The sequence below is a fragment of the Protopterus annectens genome, chromosome 10.part0 (genome assembly GCF_019279795.1).
Source record: "Protopterus annectens isolate FY-2018-M chromosome 10.part0, PAN1.0, whole genome shotgun sequence".
NCBI lineage: Eukaryota > Metazoa > Chordata > Ceratodontiformes > Protopteridae > Protopterus > Protopterus annectens.
The window spans coordinates 16,142,397-16,158,064 of NC_056744.1; the positions used below are offsets into that span (position 1 = coordinate 16,142,397).

At 37.6% G+C, this 15,668-nt stretch overlaps 1 protein-coding gene across 3 annotated transcripts in view; it reads right to left on the reverse strand.

The window, feature by feature from the left end:
• Positions 1 to 15,668, reverse strand: part of MYO15B (myosin XVB) — a 1,190,858-nt gene that overhangs the window by 254,900 nt on the left and 920,290 nt on the right. For all 3 annotated transcript variants that reach the window (XM_044084949.1, XM_044084950.1, XM_044084948.1), the window contains one exon: positions 1,975 to 2,051. In XM_044084949.1, the coding sequence (XP_043940884.1) occupies positions 1,975 to 2,051 (77 nt within the window). The remainder of the gene's footprint in view (positions 1 to 1,974; positions 2,052 to 15,668) is intronic.

Here is a 15,668-nt window from a genome sequence, read left to right on the forward strand (position 1 = left end):
AAGACAGTCACCAAAAAGTAGAGAAAATATGGGACAACAGTGATGTTACATAGAACTGGACCTTCTCCAAAATTGATGAAAAGACAAGATGACAACTGGTCAAGGAGGCTGCCAAGAGACCTACAGCAACACTGAAGGAGCTGCAGGAATTTTTGGCAAATACTGGTTGTGTACTGTATGTGACAATCTCCCATATTCTCCATATGTCTGGACTATGGGGTAGGGTTGTAAGATGGAAGCCTTTTTTTACATAGAAAAACATCCAGGCCCAGATAAAATTTGTTAAACAATACAGCAAGTCTCCCAAAAAAAGTGGGAAAATGTATTATGATATGATGAGACCAAGGTTGAACTTTTTGGCCACAATTCCAAAAGGTACATTTGGTAAAAAAACAACACTTCGCATCAGCAAAAAAACACCATCCCCGCGGTGAAGCATGGTGGTGGCAGTATCATGCTTTGGGTTTGCTTTTCTTCAGCTGGAACTGAGGCTTTAGTCAAGGTGGAGGGAATTATGAACAATTCCAAATACCAGTCACTTTTGGCATAAAACCTTCAGGTGTCTGCTAGAAAGCTGAATATGAAGAGGAATTTCACCTTTAACATGACAATGACCCCAAGCATACATCCAAATCAACAAAAGAATGGTTTCACCAGAAGAAAATTAAAGTTTTTGAATGGCCCAGTCACAGCCCAGACCTAAATCCAATAGAAAATCTGTGGGGTGACCTAAAGAGGGCTGTGCACAAGAGATGCCTGTGCAATCTGACAGATTTGGAGTGCTTTTGCAAGAAAGAGCAGGCAAATATTGTGAAGTCAAGATGTGCCATGCTGATAGACTCCTACCCAAGAAGACTGAATGCTGTAATTAAATCAAAAGGTGCTTCAAGAAAGTATTAGTTTAAGGGTGTGCACACTTATGCAACAAGCTTATTGTATTTTTTTTATATTTTACCCTAACAGATTTGTTTGTTTTTCAATTGAATTGCACAGGTTATAGGTCACATTAAAGGTGGGAAAAGTTCTGAAATGATTTATTGTGGTCTTATTTTTTTATATCACAAATACCTGGTATTTTTAACAGGGGTGTGTACACTTTTTATATCCACTGTACATGCTCACAGCGCACACATTCACACACAATTTGGGGTATTGATAGTTCAATAATGGTGAGTTGTAGGGAGGTGGGGGAAAGCCAGTAGCACTAGTGAAAACCTCTGTGGAAACAAGGAGGCCACAAAGATTCTGCATAAAAAGTATTCCCAGCTGGGAACCAAATTGTAGAACCAAGCACTGTCAGGCAGCAATGCTAACTTACGTGCCATTATCTTGAAGTGACAGGGTTAACTTGTGTATTACTATGATCATATAAACAGTTGCTAAATTAACTGTGACCCAACAAAGTAACATTAACCCATGAACTAAAGATACCATGGGACACTAAATTCTGGATTAAATTTGAAAACGTTTGATAACACTTATTTTGCAATTACCTAAAAACACACAACATATAAATGGAAAAATAGTAATCCAATACTCACACCACACTACAGCTATAGCGACTCTTAATGAACATTCCCAAACTGAAATATGTATAAGAAATTTAATTTTAAAACTACTACATTTTACTGACTAAATGGCTTAACCATATATTCTAAGCCACCAACCTGGAATTCTAAATCTTTTAACCAATAATACATTTGTTTCACTTCAGGGTACCTTAGTTTATTCTGCTAACTTGTCTCTGCAGTTGTTAATAATTAGTGATTAGACATTGCGTTGACTTCATGCTATGTACCTTCATCTTTTGCCTTTTTAGACCTCTCTTTTATGCTTATTTTATCACTCTTCCTTGTTAATTTTCCCTTCCTGCTGTTTGTTTTATTTGAAAAAAAATAATTTAATTAAGTTCACTAAAATTAGTTTGTCCAACACAAAGGAACTATTTGCATACACAATTACTAATCTACGTACCTGTAAGATTGTGTAGATATGGATTGTTTCATCCTGATTTCTTTGTGATGGTTGATCTCCCATGAATTTCATTAGAGCTGAACAACAACATTTAAATAAACAGTTTTAGTGATGTCATACAATTACCAGGCACAACCAACCTACTTTATGTGCACTGCTTTCTTATTTACATCATATATCCACGTTCATTTTCTTCATTCTACATGAAAGGTCTCTTACATTATTCTTGTGTCCACTGGGAATTCACAACCAGCATACAGGGCAGCATATGTTGGTTCACCTGCCATGTCTGCTTGGTTTTACATGTTTCTGTCTATCTACAAGAATTTCCAGGGTATGACTTTTCTCAGTATTAAAATTATAAACATGCTTACCTATTTAGAATGGGTCCCCTACAGATGTTCGAAATTCCAAAATGCCGGAGCCCATATGGCCGAGACCATATGTTCGACTTTTGAAATTTCGAACATTCTGAACGGACAGCTCCTCATTGCGCGGAATGGGAAAATTTCCATTTACTGCACTGTAGTGTGATCTTGGAGCTGGTATATTAAAGTTAAGGGGGTGGGGGGCATAGCCCCCCTGCTAGCAGCTTTAAAATAATGTAGTGTTTTGCTTTTTTTTTTTTTTTTTTGCATGTTAGAAATTTCAGGAGTTGAACATATGGTCTCAGCCATAGGGTTTTGGCTTTCTGAAATTTAGATCATGTATAGCAGACCCATTTAGAACACATCTTGAATGCTATGAATTCAGGGCAAAAGCACCATTCATCTGGAGTCGATAGTCCAAGTGGCTCAACAAATGTATATGTTTCTGACATCAAAACATTCACCTATAGTCAATGACTGGCCCTGCATGTGAGTGGGAGTTTGCAGTACTCTGCCAACTGCTTTAATTAAGCGCAGGATAATCATTGTTTAAACCTTGGGCAAAGCCCAACTTGCTCTGGGAAAGTTAAGCATATGCTGGTGAATTGTGCTTTTGGACATATTTTTCTCTATTCAAAATGTTGCTAAATTGTGTGCCCAGATCCCTTTTACCTAAAAAATGCTCCATTTTGTATCTGTTCATTTGTCTACCTGTCCATCTCCTCTCAGCACTCTATCTCACAACCTTCTATATATGAATTGCTGCTTCAACATTGGCTGATAACTGTAGAACAAAGCTACAATCTGGTCTCATGTCATGCAGTAATGGAGTGATCATCCAACATTGGCTGATAACTCTAGAACAAAGCTACAATCTGGTCTCAAGTCATTCAGTAATGGAGTGATCATCCAACATTGGCTGATAACTCTAGAACAAAGCTACAATCTGGTCTCAAATCATGGAGTAATTGAGTGATCATCCAACATTGGCTGATAACTCTAGAACAAAGCTACAATCTGGTCTCAAGTCATGGAGTAATTGAGTGATCATCCAACATTGGCTGATAACTCTAGAACAAATCTGGTCTCAAGTCATGCAGTAATGGAGTGATCATCCAACATTGGTTGATAACTATAGAACAAATCTACAATCTGGTCTCAAGTCATGCAGTAATGGAGTGATCATCCAACATTGGCTGATAACTCTAGAACAAAGCTACAATCTGGTCTCAATTCATGCAGTAATGGAATGATCACCTTGACAGACCACAGAGACATCTCTGGGCTGCAGTCATAACTTTCTCCAAAACCAGGCCATACTTGTGGGAAGACTCCCTAATATTCTTAGAATAATTTAATTAGGACTAATGATTACAATTTAATGATAATAATTTAACTAGGATTCATGATTAATGTAATCATTTATTTCGGACAAACTTGTGTACCATCTCTGCTGTTGTGCTTTAAGTAATTGTTAGGGGCATTTAGACTTTTCTACTTGTATTTTAGCCTGCACAATGACTATCTGAAGACAAATGCTTCAGTGTCCAAGTTTATAAGCAATAGTCTTACAGTCTATAAACCCTCCTCCACAGACATCCTGCTGGTCAGCTTTTACTCTCTACTTCCTAACAGACACTGACATTGACTCATACTGCTCTTACTCAAACCATTTCTTTCTCTTATATTTTCTTCATGTCTTCTAGACTTGCTGCTCCTATTATTTATATCCTCCTGTCTTTCTTCAATGGAACTGCATACCTTCAAGGAAGTCAAACTTGGTCTCCCCCCTTCCTTTCTTATTTATCCTTCCCCGAGACAGTTATTAAACCACTTGCAGCTCTGAGCTAGTATTTGTGCACAGTTACCATTGACTCAGTGTACTTAACTGCCTCTTTAGTGTGTTTTTATTTATTTATTTTTTTATAAAAGTGTCCCTGCAAGCAAATATATATGCATGTAAAAGTGAAGTCTGCAGTTTGGACACCACTCTGTGGGCTATACCTTTATGTAAACTATAAATATTACAGCAGCCTAAATCTAAGACCTTTGCCCACTATAATAGCTCTATTTTCTTAGACCATAGCAGTCCCATTGATACTTTGTCCTTCAACTGTGCTCCACTGATTGGTTTTAGCAGTCCACTTTCTCCCTTCCTTAAATTATTTTTCTCCTTTGCCCCAGATGCTTGTGTAACCACTTTCACTTCTGAGCCAGTATTTTTCCAGAGCTGCAGTTCTGCATTCTGGCTTACCTTTTTCATTATTTTGCTGATCTGTGGGGGTGGAGGTAGCCTTCAGACTTTGCATTTCAATGTCCATAGAAACCTCATTACTATTACACAATTGTTCAAACAGTCTAGTAATTTTTTTTCCTGTTATATATCAACATTAGTCAGGTCAAGGTGATATTGGACTAACTGCCTTACTAAAACTGTGTCATAGAGCAGCAAAATCAAGATCTTCATCTACTGGCATAGAGACCTTTTAAACTGCACTGTTCCTTTTACTTATTTCTGTCAGCAGATTTGTGGCTGTTTAAATTCATTCACTGATTGTTTTTCTCTGTCTTTTTGCCAAGTTTTCAACCCGTTATTCACCCTTGCTAATACGCAGGCTAACCCTGCTCACTACCCTACACCTAATTCACGCCCACCCCCTCTTACTCTATATTTATACTTCCTTAGCATCACACACATAGTTTTCAAACCAATGCCATCAGTTCTCTCCAGAAGAAAAACAATCAATAAAATTACTTCCAATAGTAACACCCACTCTAGTTTACCACCCAGGACTCTCTAACAAACTGTTCCACTCCTTATCCTCCATAAATATCACATTACTTCTCTACAACCAACCCAGTAACTTCCTAATATTTTCTAATCCTAATTTACAACAAAAATAAACCCAAGTTAAATAAAATACCCCTTACTCAGATTATTTTACTATTCCTCCTCACTCTACTAGCCATCATCACTAATTATCAAATACAGCTCCTTCAAATACTTAAGACTTCAACCAATCCTCACAAAGAATATCAACATCTACCTAGCCTATCTCCATAACATCCTATCTATGCAAACAAATCACATCTGATTTATTTATCAATAAGTATCTCAAAACTATGCATCCAAATTTACGATCAAATATCAAACAAAGACCAAAATAAAACTGGCTACACTCTTCCCTCTTTAAAATATCAATTAAAAAAATTAGCGGGGATATTCACCCCAACCCAGGTCCTACTGCTCATAAAACCATCACTTCCGACCCCAAAAATAAATCAGTCACCTAATACTTTTCAACAAAAAACAGAACTCAAACTCACTAAATATGAGCCTAAGAAGTATGTGCAATAAAATCCATGACGTACATGCCTACATTGCCACATACACTCCTGATGTAGTTATAGCTACCAAAACCTGGTTTAAAAAAGAAATAAAGGGTAATGATACCCCCCCCAAACCAGGATACAATATACTCAGGCATGACAGACAAAACAAGAGTGCAGGTGGTGTAGCAATCACCTATGAAAATTCCCAAACCATCACCTTATGTCCACAGGTAATACCCAAATTTAACAATGCTGAATTTCTAAAAACACACCTAAAAATCAACAATAGGAAAACTATGTTTAACAGCAATTTATATACTACCAGGGACTAATAATTGATACTGTTGAAAACATCCTGCACTGAATATCCAAACAAATTAACCATGAAACTAAAATACTTGGAGACGTAAATATAGACTGGCAACTCATAAATTCCACTACCCCCACTGAATCCATAAATTTATGCAACTTAACCACATCAATTAAACTTCAGGGAGACATTCAACATTAGACTGGATTCTTACAAGCAAACCAGACAAACTCACACAGCATAAGTGACCACATACCAACATTTGCTATTAGAACTCAACATAGCCTAGCAAATATGAAATACCACAAATTTCAGCAGATATTTTCAAAGAAACACTAAAACAATATAACTGGAATGTCCTTAGAACAACGCTGCTAGATACTGTTGCGGAATACTTTAATAATGTATTCTTATAGACCTTAAATAATCAAGCACAAGTATGTAAAAAAAGAGTAATGGCCAACTCCACACCATGGCTAAGAAAAGAACAAAAAAATCATGATAAAAAGGATAAAGCCAGAAGAAATTGGTATAAAAATAGAACTCAAAATGCCTTCCAGCAATTTAGACATCTTAGAAACTTTGTAAAATTCCATGTCAAGCAGGACAAGCAAGCATACTATACCAGCCTACAAGAAATATTAAAACAACCTAAAACTGTTTTGGCCATTACTAAATAACCTATTCCACCCTGACAAGGCCACTTCTCCTTCTCCAAAAACAGACAATATGACAGACACTACCCCCCACACAGTTTAATTCCTGAATTATACAATCAATATTATCTCTCTTAGACACTAATACATCCCCCCAACTTTCTACCCCTGTCCAACCAAAACTACCCACATCTCTTCAGTTTTAGTCCAGTACTGACCTTGCTCATAATGAAGTTGATCCTTAACTCATTACATCCGAGTGATGCCTCCAGGTGCATCTGCAGTTAACTCCTATTGACGTCGCTAGGCATCAAATATTGCTTGTCCATATTTGCATAATTCCAAAACCATGCTATGTGCAAGGTTTTAAAAGAGTTCTTCAAAAACCTTACATGATGGCAAATTCAACTGCATTAATATTTGACTTCTGTCTAGTGTAAGTAAAGAGATATTAACTGTTGTTTTTATGATATTAATTTATATAAATATAATTTTCACATTTTTCTAAATATCTCAACAAATAAGTAACACAGACAGAACTCCTTAGCCTCATATGAAAGCTCAAAGCTAGATGAATAAAATGATGCTGACAGTATGTGTGTAACTTGAGTGGTTGCTGGGATATTGCAAGTTGTTTACAAAATATTACAAGCATAATAGCTACCTTGCTTACTGTGACTTATAAAATTCAATTTAAGACCTAAAACCTAAAGAATACTACCACTATAAAAATAGTTCGTGCTAAAGAGTTTGCCATTCATGCTTCTTTCATAACCCCCTATGGTTTCAGAGATATGAACATTGTTTGAAATATGAGGACATAATTTGATTCTGTCAAAAGGCTTAGGCTCCACCTATTGGAAGTTAAAGTGCAAACTTCCTGAGCTCCATTAGATTAAATGAGCTAAACTAAAAAAATACTTCTGTAGCTGTAGACCAACTACTGTCAGACTACTTAAAATGACTACAGAAGTCATAGTCTTTCCTGTGTCCATACTAATTGTGATGTCTCCCCTCTGGGCTGGTGATCAAGGAACGTCAATCCTCACCACTGATACTGGTGGGGAATGTACACTGTTAGAAAAATAGACACACACAGTATTTTCAGATGCAGCTGTCTGCACTAAGTACTATTTCCCTTGACAGCACACAATACTGGGGCTGTGCTTTCTGTCCAGGCCCCCAGTAAGACTCCCCACTGACCATTACAGGACTAAGTCCTTAGCCGGGTGTTTCAAGCAAAGTCCTCTACCACCCTCTCTGTGAAATCAATGCTCTCAGTGCCCCTGTTCAAAGTAGCTGTCACACACACTCTCTTTTGATATTTGGATTTCCACATACACACACCTGGAAAAGGCTGGCACAGCTTACCCAGTAGAAACCTCCACCCAGACTATAATGTAGATTTACTGCCACCAGAACACCCAAAGACAGCTACTTTAAGAATCTTACAAGGGTACCCAATTACACTTATTATAATTAATATTTACACAAATGGTATTTTTAACCAAGAAGCTAGACTTTCAGAAATGTGGAGCCACAGTGCCACTAAATAAATGCAAATACTCTCAAAGGTTAAATGTTTTATAAAAGATCAGCCACAATGAAAGGTTTAGATATATTTAATAATAAATAATAAAAAGAAAACATGAAAATACTGAATATCTATTTACAATAAACACCAGAGTTTCAATCACAGGAAATATAAAAAAAACAACACAGATGGAAATACTAACACAGACACAGAAAAAAATACAATTTAGCTAATCTCACTATCTTTTCCTAACTGACTGAAGAATTGCTGTTCTCTAGTAACTTACTAAGCAATGTAATATGGAGGTGGATGAGTGTCTTTGTCAGGTCCCAAAACCAAAGTGCCCAACTCACATCTCCCACTAGTACTCAAATAGAATGTCACTGCTGGCTATAGAATGACATCTGGTCACCTGACTCTATGGTTCTCACACTACTCCCTCACTAGAAACCGAGCCAGGATCTGGCATTGGTGTCACAATACAGACATAGAACTTTAGCTAAAGTTTATTACAGTATCTGGAAAGTGTAAAACTATTTCAACACTTCCTTCCTTCCTGCAGAAACTAGCAATCTATTCTCTTGCATCCCAGGGTAACACAGACATTACATCTCGCTGCATTCAGACTTGTGAGATAACATCTTTATGGCTTAAACCAAGTCATTTAATTTCAGGCTATTTTTCTTAAGGTTGGCTAGGCTGAGCTTAACCCCTTCCCTTCCAGTATCCACTGTTAAAATATATACATTTCATCAGTTACAGCAATACAGTCTGACATACATGTATAGTTATTTTCTGTCCAGCAGGACCCACTGCTGATACATTTTTTTTAACACAAGCAAGTTTACAAATACATTTTTAACACAAGCATCTGTACAATTCAGTTTAATATTCAAATGACATATAATTATTTACAAAACTCCAGCTAGCATATGTTACACATGCACTGCCCTACTCTCCCTGGCACAACTGGCACTACCTCACATCATCACATCCCCACCCCCTTTGAGGACTCAAGCTAGTTTTAGTGACCCTGGAGAAATGTTGTTTGTGAGAAATAAATCAGTCTGGGAACAAATTAACCCATACCCTGTCATGACAGCCCATCTGCATTGACATTGCTGACCCCACTATGGTGCTGCACTTTGATGTCATATGCCTGCAACCCTACGATCCAGCTTAATAACTTGGCATTTTGCTGGATGGCTCAATGTAGCCATGTTAAGGGATTGTGGTCTGTAACCTAAGTGAATTTCCTTCCATACAGATAGGGCTGAAGTTTTTGCAGTGCCCATACTATGGCTAGACATTCTTTTTCTACAGCTGCACAACAGTGCTCTTTTGGTTGAAGTCTACAGTTGAGATATACAACAGGGTGGTCCTCTCTCTCCAAGGAAACCTGGCTGAGTACAGCCCCACCCCATGGTTTGAAGCATCCACCTGCACAACAAATTATTTGCTGTAATCTGGACTGGCTTGCACAGAGGGTCCTTCCAAAGCCCCTTTAAGCTTTTGGAATGCCTGCTCACTGTTCTGCCTTGTCAGGTCTGTGTGGGGAGCAGCTGTTGTACTATAATTGGGAACAAATTTTCTATAGTACCCTTTCTGTCCCTAAGAATGCCCTCACCTGCTTTTTGGTAACAGGGGCAGGCCATGCCTGAATAGCTTCCACCCTGGCAGGTTCTGGCCTGATCTTATCACTCCTTGCTCTATGTCCCAGGTAGGAGAACTCTGTCATACCCACCTGATACTTGCTGGACTTAAGGGTCAACCCTGCCCTTTCCAGTATGCCCAGGACCTTCCTGACATGCTGAAGTTAATTTTGCTAGGAATGGCTGCAGATGGCAATATTGTCCTGGTAAGCAAGAGCATAATCTCCTGCTCCTGCTAGGATATGATCTACCAGCCTCTGGAAGGTCACTGGGGCATTTTTCATCACAAAAGGCATCTTCATGAACTGGCATAATCTGAAAAGAGTCAAAAAGGCTGACCTCTCTATAGCAGTGGCAGTCAAGGGCACCTTGGTCAGATCAATAGGGGTCAGATACTTAGCCCCACCCAGCTGCTTTAAGCCTTCATCTGTCCTAGGCATGGGGTAAGCATCTGACTCTGTGTGACTGTTTAGTTTTCTGTAGTCCATACAGAACCTGATGCTGCCATCCTTCTTTGTTACCAGAACCACTGGGGAGGCCAGGGACTGCAGACTCGTGGATTACTCCCAGTTCAAACATTTCCTATATCTCCTCCCAAAGATTCTGTTGGACTCACTCAGCCACTGACCTGACAGGTCTTTGGGGTCCTGTATCCACATGGTGCTGCTCCAGGTGGGTGCATCCTGGTTTCCCAGTGAACATGTCCCCAAACTCCTGTAACACTGCTCAGATTTCTCGAACCTGGGTAGGAGATAACTGCTGGGCATTGCTACCCCTTCCACTGAGGTGTCAGTCCAATCCACACTGAGGATATTAGTCACCAGATCCCCCTCAGACTCATCCTGCCACCCACTGCAAATACTCAGCACAAGGGCCAACCCTCTCTGTCATGGTAAGGCTTCATCATATTATGGTTTAGTTTGCGCCCATTTATTTTTATTTATTTTATTTTACATTTGTTGACCGGGATAGTCCGACTGGATGCATGTCCATTTTCAGCAGAGGCCCGGGGAGAAAAGCTCCAAGGGTAAGCAGATACAGCATTACATAATACCAGCATTACATATTACAAACAGACTATGTACAGAGATTACATAAGTAAGCAAGTTAAACAAGTTCCACAGGTTAGAGTTAATCCCGAGTGTAAGTCAGGATTAAATTAAATTACACAGTAAGATGGTTAACAGATTTTTATGCCCATGCCTCCTGCCTAGCAGTTTTACCATGTAGTTAACATCACTGACCTTCCTTACCACTTCAAAGAGTCCTTCCCAAGCTGCCTGCAGCTTATTGTGTCTGAGAGGAAAGACCACCATAACTTGCTATCCCTAAGTATACTCTCAGGCTTGAGCATTCCTGTCATGCCAGACCTTTTTCTGCTGTTGGGCTCCTGCCAGATTCTTCTGGCCCAAGTTCATGAGCTCCCCAAGCCTTGTCCTGAGGTTTAGGACATATGCCACAACAGACTCATTATGGCGTCATATGATGGAATAGTTAATAGCTTTAATTATGGTTGTAGGTATAAAAAGAAGTGATACAATAGACTATTTTATTATGATGAAGATTCAGTGTTTAAGGGGACAAAAGTGCTTACTTATTTATGTTTTGTTATCCATTATTAAACATACTAATTGTTTTTACTTTTTGCAGTGTGACCTCTTGACTTACATATAGAGCATTACAATGTTTGGTTCTAATGTCATAAACTTCTTGCAACTGTAAAATTTTGGTATATCCATCCAATAAACCAAATGTTTGGCAGAGTTCAAATGTCACCTTTTCCAAAGTCTGCATCATCTCCTTGACTTTCAACGGCTTTTTTTGCCATCCTGGGAACATTGTTGTAATGGCTGGCCATCTTATCAGTTATCAGTTGTACACAATTCTTCTTCTTCATTGATAATTAATTGACTAACACTTCCACTTTTTCAGTCTTCATCACTACATTATGACTTTTGGTAACTCGGCTACTACTGCTTGTGTTTAATTTTTATTGTTAATTAAAACATAAATTTAATTCACCTTGTGACACAAAGCAAACAGTGGAAGTGAACAGCTTCATCAAGCACTACAAAATTTCATTGGTACAGAGTTTGATTTTGACTTCAGGTTATTGGCTAGGTTTAAAATTGCCTTCCAGGGCAGTTAACCTAGTATTCACCTATGAACCTATGATTGGTTATTCTTTTTAATCAATCAGATTTCTAAGCTGCTTAGCAAGAATTTTCTGCATCTCTTTGTAAATTTCAAGTCAAATACTTTCCACTTTCACCAGATGCCTAAGAGACAGACAGACAGACAGAGACTCCTTAGAAGTCTACAGTGCTAAATGCACTCTTCTGGATTGAGGATGTTATCTAGCTTTATTGGAAGATGACTACAAGCATACAGCTCTGTAATGCCTCCATTACACTTAGGAATATTAGCAAAGATACTTTTAGAATACATATGTACCTATGAACAAATGTACCCTTGAGGCACATTTTCAAAGTTTCTGGAAGCAGCAAGATTACACAAACAGCTTAAACCTAACCTGTTCTGATGGACATTATCTGTTGAGTAGTCTGATTGTTGATGCTTTATTCTAAAAGTACTTCTTTGGATCCGACATTAATCATGGTCACTTAAACTACTAACCCTCTTAAACAAGCTGCCTTTTTTTCTGAATCCTTAGGGAGTAATTGTGTATACTAAAGCTTCTTATAGATATGCATAGTCCTTATATTGTTAAATGCTTCACCCACATTACAGCTGTACCTAATCTACCATTGAGACTGAAGGGAAGCATACAGCTTGTAAACTTTCTGCTCTGCCTTACTAACAACCAATCTCACCACTACATGCCCTATCTAAAATTCTAGAAATGCTTTCTCACTTCATATCTCTTACAGTTTTAGTAAATATAGAATTATGAACAGATAACACCTTGTTTTTCACTTCTGGTCACAATGTCTGCTACTTGGTTAGTAAGCGGCCTTCATACCTAGGGGCATGTAAGAACAATTACTAGTGATGTCTTTAGTGATCACACCAAAACATCTGACTCAGTCAACCACTCCATGTTTGTCCAAACATCAAAGGCAACCAGACTCTCCTCATAACTTACTAAGGTAATTCCACTTCAAATATAAAAGTGTTAAATCACATTTCCAACCAAAAATTTATTTGTATGGTGTTCCTCAGAGATCTTCTTTAGGATCCATTCCCTTCTCTCTGTTTGTTAATTCTGCACCACTACTTCAAGCATCACATTAAAGCCCATCTCATCAATTCCCGGACTTGTACATGTAGTGGGGATGGTTAGCCCAAACCATGGAACTAGCTGATTTTAAAATTTTAATTGCATATGTAATGAGCATTGAATTTAAATCATATGACTATGTTGTTTTTTTTTTCCTTTTCACTGTTAATACCTGTCAGATTTTAAGTCTTGAGTTTGCTATGCTACCTGTATATAAGACTAAGTATCATAATTGCACTCTTATTGTATACTATGTCACTACCTGCTGCTACTGTAATAACTGTCTTCTAGAAGCATTGTTATACAAGATTATTGGTCTTGTCTCCTACTTGACCATTTTATTCTGTTTTAGTCTTTTTACCACTATGAATGTTTGTTACTATTTATTTCTTTATTGTATTATACAATTTTCTTTCTACTAACAAAATAGTTTACTAACAATGGAGCTTTTCTCCCCGGGCCTCCACTGAAAAAGGGTTTTATGCCCAGTCGGACTCTCCTGGTAAACAAATGTAAAATAAAATAAAATAAAAATAAATAAAATAGTTTTTGTATGCAGGTTAATTTAGTCATCACCAGACAATCCAGGGAATTCACTACAACAGGACTTGGGATCATTAAATAATGGGATTATATCCAAATGACTGAATATTGATGCATGCAAAACCAAATCTAAAATCAAGGTACTATTTTGAAATCCTTTTAAATGCAATAATGCATGATCCAGTATTTGAATAGTACAGTAGTTCAGTTGTCAGATCTCTGCCTGATAGCTCTGGGGTTTGGTGTTCATTCCTCATCTCTGGTCATTTTCTGCGTGGAGTTCTGCACATTTATCCCCTGTCTACATGGGTTTTCCCCAAGTGCTTTGAAGGTAGCCTGAGCCATGGCTGACAAATGTCTGAGAAGGAGCAGCTCACTTAACCAGGTTAATACATAAAAAGACCTCATCCATGTTCTGAAATCTTGAAGGAAGTTAGTCCTGGTGGTGACGACACTGACTCATTACAGGTATTCTGGTATATGACTTGATGTGTCAGGTAACAGTTCAGTTCTGTACCAACTCACTGTGCCAGAACTGCCTCTGGAATATTTATGGCTTCTTCAAATGGAATATGGCCTCCCCTCCCGAACCTATTCCTCCTAAAGCATCTGCTTGACTTTATAAACTTATCATCGGAATAAGTAAATTCTTCCTGCCTGTTCCTGACATGAACTTTGCTGTAGTACTCTTACAGACTAATTATATACCTGTAAATGAAAGGGCAGATCTTACAATTATCATACTATATACTACAAAGCATTGCACTGCACTTGCTGCTAAACTTCTTCGCCAGGTGTCATAACACAAGATGAAATCATCTACAAATATGTTTGTATAAAAAAAAAACACTAATTTTTGGACAAAACATGATACTCCCTTATCAAGCATTGCTCTAAAGAGTTCATAAAAAACATTTAAACAGAAACCAGTTTTTGTCATTTCTTGTCATAAATTGTATTAATTTTGTATATATTATGTCTGTTACTCTTCTGTAGTATTGGACTAGCCTGAAAATACTTCAGAAGGAACAGTGCTCAACTTTGGATAACAAATCCGAACCTACCTATCTTGCATTCCTGCATTAAGGAACACTTTTCAAACACTGGGAGCCGTGTATTACATATTGTTTGATGTATACATTTTAAAGAAGTAGGCAAGTTTACAGGTATTACATTAGGTGATCACTGTGCTGATTTGAAAATTAACTGCCATTTGTTGAATTGTAAGGCACTTAGATCTCAATAGCATTTCAGGTATGGGGTTGAGAGAATATATTTCTACAAAGCTATACCTGAACAAAAGAAAATTAAAGAAGTCTAATATGGTCATATTTTTAATCCTGTTTACTTTTAAAGTGACAAACAATTGTATTCTCTCTTGGAATTAAGTTATATGGTATAACTGGTTTAGTATTTAAATGTTTTGTGAACTGCTTTAAAGCAATACACACAGAGAACGTTGCTAGCTGTATAAATGGAACGTAAAGCCAGCAAAACAGAATAATTATACCACTAAATAAAATGACCAATGTTCCAACCATAAGCAGAAAGCAGTTCCAATCAATTGTTCAGAAGATAGCTTTTATTCTTTCCAGACAGTATAAAACTCAAGAAGGTTAGCGCTTTTGTGATTGTATCACACCACGGTCTGATGAAATGGTGTGATACAGCCACGAAAGCACTAACCTTCTTGAGTTTTATGCTGTCTGGAAACAATAAAAGCTATCGTCTGAACAATTGATTGGAACTGCTTTCTGCTTATGGTTGGAATGTTGGTCATTTTATTTAGTGCTTTAAAGCAATGTCTAGTGGGGGGCTACTGTTTTTTCTCAAAAAAGGTAGTGTTTTTTCTAGTTTCTTTTTGGCATAAAACAAAGTTATTATATTACCTATTTATTAAACGACTTCAGTTTTTATTGAATATACTTTTTGATGTAGTTCTTATAAGCAGCCAGATTTGTTTAATGTTTAACTCATGTCAATTGCTTTATCCTGTGATGTGGTTATTTCTGCTTCTGCTGCTGTGCTGCAACATTTCACTGCATGCACACACAGTA